At 30.1% G+C, this 9,524-nt stretch overlaps 2 protein-coding genes and 1 pseudogene across 4 annotated transcripts; 1 reads left to right on the forward strand and 2 right to left on the reverse strand.

Moving 5' to 3' along the window:
* Positions 1-1,276: 1,276 nt before the first annotated feature.
* Positions 1,277-2,252, reverse strand: LOC108690161 (annotated as a pseudogene).
* A 523-nt stretch (positions 2,253-2,775) lies between these two features.
* On the reverse strand, positions 2,776-5,346 carry LOC108690167 (N(4)-(Beta-N-acetylglucosaminyl)-L-asparaginase-like). 3 transcript variants are annotated; one of them, XM_018197329.1, is made up of 6 exons: positions 5,272-5,346; positions 4,559-4,746; positions 4,309-4,465; positions 3,992-4,217; positions 3,616-3,905; positions 2,776-3,289 (listed from the first exon to the last, which is right to left on the reverse strand). In XM_018197329.1, the coding sequence occupies exons 2-6, from the start codon at positions 4,704-4,706 to the stop codon at positions 3,031-3,033; spliced, it is 1,080 nt and encodes a 359-aa protein (XP_018052818.1). In that variant the 5' UTR covers positions 4,707-4,746; positions 5,272-5,346; the 3' UTR covers positions 2,776-3,030. The 3 variants fall into 3 exon arrangements, with proteins under 3 accessions (XP_018052818.1, XP_018052820.1, XP_018052819.1); XM_018197331.1 differs by lacking the exon at positions 5,272-5,346 and adding an exon at positions 5,028-5,127; XM_018197330.1 differs by lacking the exon at positions 5,272-5,346 and having other exon boundaries at positions 4,559-4,813.
* A 414-nt stretch (positions 5,347-5,760) lies between these two features.
* LOC108690172 (thioredoxin-related transmembrane protein 2 homolog) lies at positions 5,761-8,670 on the forward strand. Its single transcript, XM_018197336.1, has 5 exons — positions 5,761-6,236; positions 7,117-7,297; positions 7,511-7,697; positions 8,197-8,392; positions 8,478-8,670. The coding sequence occupies exons 1-5, from the start codon at positions 6,093-6,095 to the stop codon at positions 8,574-8,576; spliced, it is 807 nt and encodes a 268-aa protein (XP_018052825.1). The 5' UTR covers positions 5,761-6,092; the 3' UTR covers positions 8,577-8,670.
* The last annotated feature ends 854 nt before the right edge of the window (positions 8,671-9,524 follow it).

Here is a 9,524-nt window from a genome sequence, read left to right on the forward strand (position 1 = left end):
ATATATTTTATAAAAAAAATCTATCGCACATCATTCATTTAGGGTTTCATTTGCTTACAAAATGATTGCCTACAGTTTCGTTTGCACACAACTATATTGTATATATAAAATAAGAAAATCATATTAACACTTTGTACATACATCATTACTGACGAATCCGTGTTAAATTGCGGTGTCCAAAATGGATGTGCATAGGTACATATAGAACAAAAAATCTTTTTCTATATAGTTCACTTTATAGAATTTTTGTAAATTTTAGAATATATTTACATTATATAATCATTAGAATGCTCACAATGAGTACTATACATTATTTAGTATCATTGAAAAATTTGATAAGTTATTCTTATAATACTGCGGATTATTGCATGGAACTTAAAGTATCCTAGGACTCAAAGTGGGATTTGCAAGTGTAAGGAAATATATTTTTTGTTACATGCTGCTTTGTATTCTTCCAGTTTCAACGTGACTATCCCACCGAAAAAGTTAGGATAATGATATTGTGATAGTGATTCTCAAAATCGCGCAATTACTAGCAGCTTGCGACGAATGTACTCCACGACGTATTTCTTCCACTGCTAGGAAACTGTAAAGAATATTCAATTTAATTTTAACAGCTATATTGCTAAGATACTATATGTTACACTAGATATCAATTTTTAATTACTACACAACAAACAAATTTAAAAAATTAAAGAAAGTCAGGAGTAAAATAAAAAAATGTATGAATTTATATTTTAGTTTATTAAAATATATCTGGAAAATAAAAGTTTGTATTAAAATATAATGTTACCTCGGCAAAAATCGCATCATAATATCTTCGTCATCGGTACAGACAGCCGGACCGACATCCTGATCTGACCAGGTATCTTATGATTGACATTTGTGGATATCCCGGCTGCTAGATATTCCTGTGTGTCTGTTGCGACTATACTGATTGTATTTATACGACTGTACTGATTGTACATTACTTTCCTTGCTCCCTTTTAGCATGTTTTTATTATCTTCTATGTCGCTCACGTGTGATCCACAATTTGTTAGGTTCGATACGACATTCTAGATACAGCAAGAATCTAAGAAATATCTAAGAAATAATCATAAGATGAAATGAGCTGAAAGAGCTGACTTCTTTCTCAATACCTTCCAAAAGTTTGATTGACTTATTCGCCTTTCATCTATGCCATATCTCCTTGTTCGTTTGCAAAAACTCATTGAATCCTATATTTATAGCAAATTCGTAGCCAAATTTCTAGTAGGGAATGTTTCGAATACTTCATTACTTTCGAGCGATCGAAATGGCATTCTTCTTTTTCTGCAGTCCTCTCACTGCACCTATATTCATCGACATTCTGACGAAAAGAATACATTTTTTGAATGTAACTACTGTACAGTTTAATGAAACAAGAAAACTACTTTTATTATATCAATTGTCTTTATTACCCATTCATAATCATAGCATTTAGCGTAGTTTCTCCAGATTCATCTAGATTACCACCAAAATCTCATAACCCTTTTGCATTGCAGTTCTTCGCTCAGGAAACATTCTTCCTCTATTACGTTCAGAGCACTTCTAATTAAATACTACGTCCCATACTTAAATAATAATTAACAAAATGTTTTTAATAATTAATTAACAAACTTAAATAACAATTAACAAAGTCCTATGCTTAAATAATAATTAACAAAGTGCCTTTAAATCGCATATCTTTTATTCTTGACGAATTGACACAATTAGGTACCTTTCACAATTGCTTCTTTAAATTTCCAGGAGAGCAATACCAAAAGAATGCTATTATCGATAGCGAATTTTGTTCGTTGATTGATTAATAAAGAAACAAGCTTCAAGGAATAACAAAATCTTGTAAATCTGGCGTGCTCCTACAGTTTCTCGGATGCACAGTGCTTGAGATATTAAATAACATGAAATTGTACAACAAAAAGTATAAAAAGAAAATATAAACTCTAATAAATTGAAAATATATATTTGATAAAATACTATTGTGTTATAAGATAGAATCACTTAGCGATAATATAATTTATTACTAATATTTCTTTGTCTGGTAAGTACTCACTAGAGGTATTGGATTGTTACATATTATCTGAAAGATTGTAATTATATAATTAGATTATTACATTACTAACTATTTTCTAATAAATGCATTGAACCATGTAAACATACCAATGCACGTGTAGTACGTTAATAGGAGACATAGAAAAGTTTTATCAACCTTATAATAAATTGAAGAATACATGTCTTTGTCCAAATGAATATATTTGTTAGAAAAATCAAAAATTCTTTTATACAATTCCGTCAGTTTCTCTTTACGCAGAGATATTTCACTATTACTCACAATTCCAAGTCTATCACTCGTACAATTTTCCGTATTGAAATTAACTACTCTCACTAACGCTATGATTTCTACTGTTTCCAGTTTATTATTTCAAATTTCTTTATCGTTTGCCCAATCTATCTATTTTAACGGATCTAAGATATAATATACGTAAAAAACATAACATGTGTAAAAAAAAACAACAAAATCATAATAAATCATTTCGACAAACATCAATGTCTAGATAGGTCTAGATATCTAAACCTATCTAGACTATTTTTTTTTTCTATATACAGCCTACACATATAGATCATATACAAAATATCCAAAAGATATTATTAGCGCATCAAAGTACTACCAAAAATAATCGTATGAAACTAGAATTTAGACGAGTAGCTCATAATAAAGAAAAAGTAATGTGGAACTCTACTTACATTGTGGCCCCTATTTTAAATTCTGTTATAATTAATATGCAAATTTTGCAAAAGGTCTTGTTCTTCAATTATTGCTACAACTGATGTGATTTTTTTATTGACAATTGATGTTCGTGTTTACATCAACGTTTTTTCACGATATTTTTAAAGCGAATTTAATGTAGTTTAAAGTTCATGAGTAACAAGATTATATCTTAAATTCTTAAGTCTTATATTATAAAGGTAAGCTTGAATAATTCATTTTAAAGTATGAATAGATGTACAAATTAACAAGTTTCATCGAATCCATCATATTGCGAATAATTGCTGCATTGAACGAAATGTAATTTAGGGCCTAAAATAGGATTTGCAACATAATAAGGAAACGCCAACATTCCATTACACGCTGCTCCGTATTCTCCTTTGTTGTTCAACGCGATCACTCCGCCGAAGAAATTAGGATAATGTTGGGCGATTCTGCTTATTGCCTTCTTAGCAGCAATGTTCGGCGCTGCACCATTACGCATTTCTTCTACCGCTAGAAAGCTGAAAAATACTCAATTTCAACAACTGTATTGCTAAGATATAATATATTATATTAGACATTAATTTTATTTATTTAACAAATTTAAGTAGGAAAATTAAAATAGGAAAATTAAGATCAAAATAGAATGCATATAAATTTATATTTTAGTTCATTAAAATGTACCTAAAAAATATATATTTACTGAACACTTTCCAATAAGAAACACAAATGACACAGTACAATAACGACCCCTAATATCCTTTGCTAAACATGTTAAACAAAGATGAAATGATCAATGTGTTACATTGTGTCTCTCGCTGGAAAGACAATTAATATGTAATATTACCTCGGCAAAAATCGCATCATAATATCTCCGTCGCCGGTACTGGCAGCTGCACCAACGTCCTGATCGGCATATGCGCCAGCTCCTGCAATAGGAGAATCTCCAACGCGACCTGGTATCTTATACTTGGCGCCATTTGTAGATGTTCCAGCTGCTACTCGTCTCTGTGAGTCTATCGCGAGTATACCGATCGTGTCATGATTTTTCTCGTTTCCTATTAACACGTTTTTATCATCTTCTATGTTGCTCGGGCAATATGGTCCACAGCTACTTGTTGGATTTGGTATAACATTCTAAATATATACAGCAAAAATATATCATAGAAATAATCATAAAATAAAATGTACTGAAAGAATAAGAATGACCTCTCTCTCAATACCTTCCAAAAGTTGGGTTGACACTTGTTTGTCTTCCACTGTGTCCACATCTCCTTAGATTCATTCGTTTGTAAAGATTCCTGCTTGAATCCCATATTCACAGCAAAATCTGTAGCCAAGCTTCCAACTAATAAGGAATGCTTTGTGTGTTCCAACACTTTGCGAGCAACCGAAATGGCATTCTTCACATTCCGCAGTCCTCCTACTCCACCTACATCCATCTTTGTCCTATAAAAAAAAATGCCTTTTTTGAATATACTACTAATATAGTTTAATAAAACAAGAAAGCTGCTTTTTTTGTTGCTTCAATTGCCTTTACCCATCCATAATCATAGCATCTAGTGTAGTTTCTCCAGATTCATCTGGACTGCCACCAAATCCCACCGTCTTTCTACATTGTTGCTCCTCGCACAGGGAACATCCTTCTTCTATCGCGTCCAGAGCACTTCTCTTCTGATTATGTATTACATCCCATGCTTAAATAAGTAACAGTATCTTTAAATTAGCAGAGATTGCATATCTTTCACTCTTGACAAGTTAATACAGTTAAATATCTCAAATTAATGTACCTTTTTTCATTGCATCTTTGTAATCCCAGGTGATCACTATCACAGGATAATTATTGTTAAGAGTGCCAAGATTCCGTTTGTTAATTGCATTAATGAGCGAGCGAGTTTCAAGGAGAAATAAAATTCTCATAAAGCTGACTGTCTTCATCTTGCAATTTCTGCCTACAACTTCTGGAGATGTATGGTATCTACAGAAGCATTAAATAGCATTAATTTATATATGTAACAGTAGATAACATAAAAGGGGAAAATATCTCTGATAAGCAGAAAATATATTAATACTATTAATAAGTTAATACTATTGTGCTACACAAATGAATAGAGTCATTCAGCGATAATAATTCAATGTTACTATAATCAAAAACTATCAGCAATTAGAAATTGCGAATTTTGTTTGTCTGGAGAATATCATTTAGATCTATTGGACTGTATTTTTTGTAGCAATTGCCCTGAGTAATTATGTTATCACATTGTTAATGTTTGATTTTTTGATGGGTACACTGGCCATATGTAAACATTGCATCAATGCACATGTATCATATACAGGGTGTCAAAAAATATTGTTAGCACATCGTCAATACACTATTCTGATATTATCAAAGTCCGATTTTATAGAATTAATATTTAAACGATTGGTTCATAATATAATTAATTTTAATTAATTAATTAATTAATTAATTTTTATTTAATTTTTTTCATATGTGGATAATTACGAAAAAAGATTGTTTTACAACAATCACTGATGAGGTGATTAAAGATTACTATTAACTAAAGAGATACTATTAAAGACTCAATCCTGGGCAAATTTTCGGCGATATGAAAAGAGTTCGGAAGTAATGAAGAACACTAACATTATCGACAATTGATATAAATTTGCTATTATATTTACATAAAAATTTGGCTCATACATTATTAAATTTAAAATTTTTTACACAAATGTTACATAAATAAATATGTATCTTTGTAAAGCTATAATAGCCTATATTATTGTAGGAAAATTACAATTTTTTCTCTACAGTTATGATCTCTGTTGATAATTGTAATAAACTTTGATGATAGTAAGAAAGTCATAGGAATTGATCGATCACAATTAAATCTGAGAAGAATAATCGACTATGATTGGTCAATTTCTTATGACTTACGACTTGCTCCGCTTGCTAGCTTCATTGTAAACAGTCCTTTATTGTAGAACCTATCTTCTATTAGTTGCTGTGAGTTACCATGAGTAAAACTTGACACATTATTGCTCGCCGCAGAATAATGCACAGAAATTAGATGCGTCTGCAGTGGCCTCGTTTTTCATTTTTATTGCAGAGCCATATCTTCCATTCGTTAACATGAATAAATTTCACTGACGACACCTAACTCATTATGTGTGCGAGATAGTGCGAGCTCATCTTTAGGAATTATCCAGGAGGGAGACGTCTGCGAGACAGATCATACAATAATCGTTGTTTAACATTAATTAGTCGAAATACCTCTTAGGTATAATCTACTAATTATACAAATTATCTTTTTATTTCGACTGTACGAAATGTCATTCAAAAAGGATCTAAGATTGCTCGTGAAGCCATACTATTTGATAAATATCCTCCTCAGTGTTTCCTACATCATCGCCAAACGCCTTCCTGTAATCTGTAATTATATATTTGCTCAAGACGGCTGCGAATTCGATGGGGTAAGTGATGCTAATTTGTCGGCGATTTTAACCAAGGTTATGCTTGCATGTCATATTTATATATTCCAGATCATGTTTATATATTTTTTTGTAATGTTTATATTGTACTACACGAGTTGTACTACACGAATTCTTTTTCATGTAGACAATATATAAGTAATTATAGATTATAAATTTGATAATATAATATAGAAAAAATGATTAAATTTTACAATTACTGATTTATCTGACTTTAGTCAGATAATAATAATATAAAAAATGTAAAATAAAAGCCCAGTGTAATGATAAAGAATATGATAAGAATGAATGATAAGAATAAAGGTTTTAATAATCCATAGATTATTTGAATAAATGGTATATAAAATAGTACGAATAGTTTACATTATATACTTTTCGATTTGTTTTTACAAGTACTACATATTCCTAAAGTTTGATATTATCTTTTTTGAATACCCTATACACATAGATATAGATTATTATATTTTATACATAATACAATTCTGAGTTTAACTCTGGATTATAACAATAAAGCCTGGTAGGCTAACATTACTTTGATTTTAAGCGAAACTTAAAACTTTCTTTGTCTTGTTTTAAAGCTCAAAAAGAGACAAAGAGTTTTAAGCCTCACTTAAAATTAAAGTAATGTTGGTGCAATCAGGCATTTGAACTCAAAGCGAATATTTTTATTGTACAATCTGTATGATTGACACTATGAGATTCCAAATTGTAGATAAAACTTAGAACTTTCCTTTATCAATCGTCACAAGACAGAGATTTACTTGTATTTTATATTTTAAACAGGACATTCTAGAATGTAGGTTTTCATAATTGCAGATGAGAATTAACATTTAATTATTTTAACAAGTACTTATATTTTTAGAGGGAGACACAGATTCTCTTTTTCCTCATAACTGTTGTTATGATAAGGACAAGAAAGACCGGCAGCGTGACCATGATAAATTATTTGACGTCCAGTTTCATGTATACGAAAGGAGCAAACTTGATCTTGTGGTTCTACGCGGACGTGCGGATGGGCATTCTATATGCATTTATTTTTATACGTAAGAGAAGACTATGGGCAGCAGCATGATAGACAAAATGTCGGCTAACTTGTTATCGTTTATGGAAAATCTAATGTATGTAACTGAATACATGAATATGATAGAATTAATTTTAATTGTTTCCCATAAACAGTACAACAGTTGGCCAACACTTTACCATCGTGAATTATAGACCATTGTATCATAAGCGATCTAATAGCACTTTGTGTGCAGTATTTGCATTAGTACTGCCAGAACCAATGTACCAAGGGCCTGAGAACGTCATCTATTTACGTGGAGCCAATGGATTGCAGGAGGAATTACAACGTGACACCAGAATGGTCTGGCTAGTGGCATTTTACACTGCATGGAATCCAGCTTGTGTAACCTTTGCACCGATATTTTCTGAGCTCTCTGCAGAGTAAGTGATTTAATTAAACATATACTATAGTTTGCAGAATGTTTATTTTGCATCTATTGCACATTTTCTTTTCTTTGATAATTGAATTATCTTTAATTTCTCTACACGTTATATTTATATTTTATTTACTTCGCAAAATATTATTTTTATATTATGTCTTAATTTAATTTAATTTAATTATATATTTGTATTCATAATTTTAATTATTTATTCAATTATTTCTCTTTATAAAATATTAAATATAATTAATTTCCAAATATTACTATCTTACTCTTCAATTAAATAATCAGGCTGGATAATATTATTAATTTATATAAAAAAATATTTAAAAATAAACTTTTTAAATATACTTTTAGATCTACAGGATAGTTCTCTATACCAACGAAGAAAATTTCCAGCAAATACAAAATTCTGCTGAACGACTATATAATCTAATCTTTTTCTCTTCGCGAAAGAATATTTGATATGTTTACTGACATTAAAAATAATTATGGTTTAGATACGCATTGGAGAACTTCAAATTCGGTAAAGTAGATGTTGGAAGACATCCAGATGCTGCGGCAAAGTATCATGTCAGTGACGCCAGCACGAGCAAGCAGCTACCAACATTAATACTTTTTAAAGATGGCAAGGAAGTAGAGCGACGTCCATACGCGGATCATAAAGGGAAGCTTGTTAAATTTCTTTTCTCGCTGGTACGTCGTTATTCATATTTAATTTGTTAACCTCCTAGCTTATTAATTAGTAATTCTATCTTATTTATTTGTTTTAATTTTTCAGGACAATGTAAAGGCTGCATTTGATCTCAATAATATTTATAGTGACTGTAAAAAGAATCCTATCAAGAGAAAAGAAAAGAAGTTATTGAAGGCAGAATAATGAAGTGAAATACTTAGGCATTTAATAAGAAACTACAGTTCGTAATTGAGCGAGTTTTAATTAGATAATCTTCTACTATGTAGAAAGTACAACAAGCGCATTACCTTTATCGAATTCAGATTCTAAATTAATCCTTCGTCAGCAATCATATTTTTTTGCCTTCGTCTGTAATCTGGATATTTTTCATTCAGTTCAACTTTTTTTTACTGTTCTAGATTTTCAAAAAATGTAGAAAAGTTTCAGAGCTACTTTTCAATATCTCTATTACCAAAGTTACATTACCATATAATCTTTTAAGATAGTACACTCGCAACAATATCATCCAAAAGTTTGGTCCCATCATGTTCATTGGCTTCCAATAAGAGAGAATTTTTTTTTGACTATGATGTCCAAAGCTGCATGTACACGCGAAAAGAAAATGAATACAGATACACATAGTCACATTATGCCAAAAAATTATGAAAATTACATTACGGTAAAAATTATGACATTTTTTTACAATATTCATTTCATGTTCATCGCATGCTCATTTTTTATTAATATATCACTGCTAGTTTAAACTCTAAAAAAATAAATATAACATTTTCATGAATTTTTGTATAGGCGACACGTAAAAAGTAAGTTTTTAATTGCTTGTATTTATTGAAACAGAATTCAATCTCATTGTAATTGCACATCGTCAAAGTCTTGTAGTATAATACAATATGTAGTTTTAATTTCAAAAAATTCTGACTGTTTTCATTTCGCGAATGTACTATCTTAATTAAAAAAATTATTTAATTCGCCTTTCTTTATTTTAAAGAAATTTGAAAGTAAAATTTTATTTGTGTCTTGTTTCATTTTGTGTGTATGTACATACATATGTTTAATCATTTATATATGACATATTATCACTTTAATAGCATTATGTATAGTGTATGAATGTGCTCTATATATATATATATATAT

Source organism: Atta colombica, unplaced genomic scaffold, assembly GCF_001594045.1.
Source record: "Atta colombica isolate Treedump-2 unplaced genomic scaffold, Acol1.0 scaffold297, whole genome shotgun sequence".
In the NCBI taxonomy this organism is placed as follows: Eukaryota; Metazoa; Arthropoda; class Insecta; order Hymenoptera; family Formicidae; genus Atta; species Atta colombica.

Excerpts from the sequence above, each read along its gene's own strand:
- LOC108690172 (XM_018197336.1), top strand. The coding sequence starts at position 6,093 with ATGTCATTCAAAAAGGATCTAAGATTGCTCGTGAAGCCATACTATTTG. Across the intron at positions 6,237-7,116 it reads ACGGCTGCGAATTCGATGGG|AGGGAGACACAGATTCTCTT; the intron begins GTAAGTGATGCT and ends TTATATTTTTAG. Across the intron at positions 7,698-8,196 it reads TTTTCTGAGCTCTCTGCAGA|ATACGCATTGGAGAACTTCA; the intron begins GTAAGTGATTTA and ends ATTATGGTTTAG.
- LOC108690167 (XM_018197329.1), bottom strand. The coding sequence starts at position 4,706 with ATGAAGACAGTCAGCTTTATGAGAATTTTATTTCTCCTTGAAACTCGC. Across the intron at positions 4,466-4,558 it reads CAAAGATGCAATGAAAAAAG|CATGGGATGTAATACATAAT; the intron begins GTACATTAATTT and ends TACTTATTTAAG. Across the intron at positions 4,218-4,308 it reads GATGCTATGATTATGGATGG|GACAAAGATGGATGTAGGTG; the intron begins GTAAAGGCAATT and ends TTTTTTTTATAG.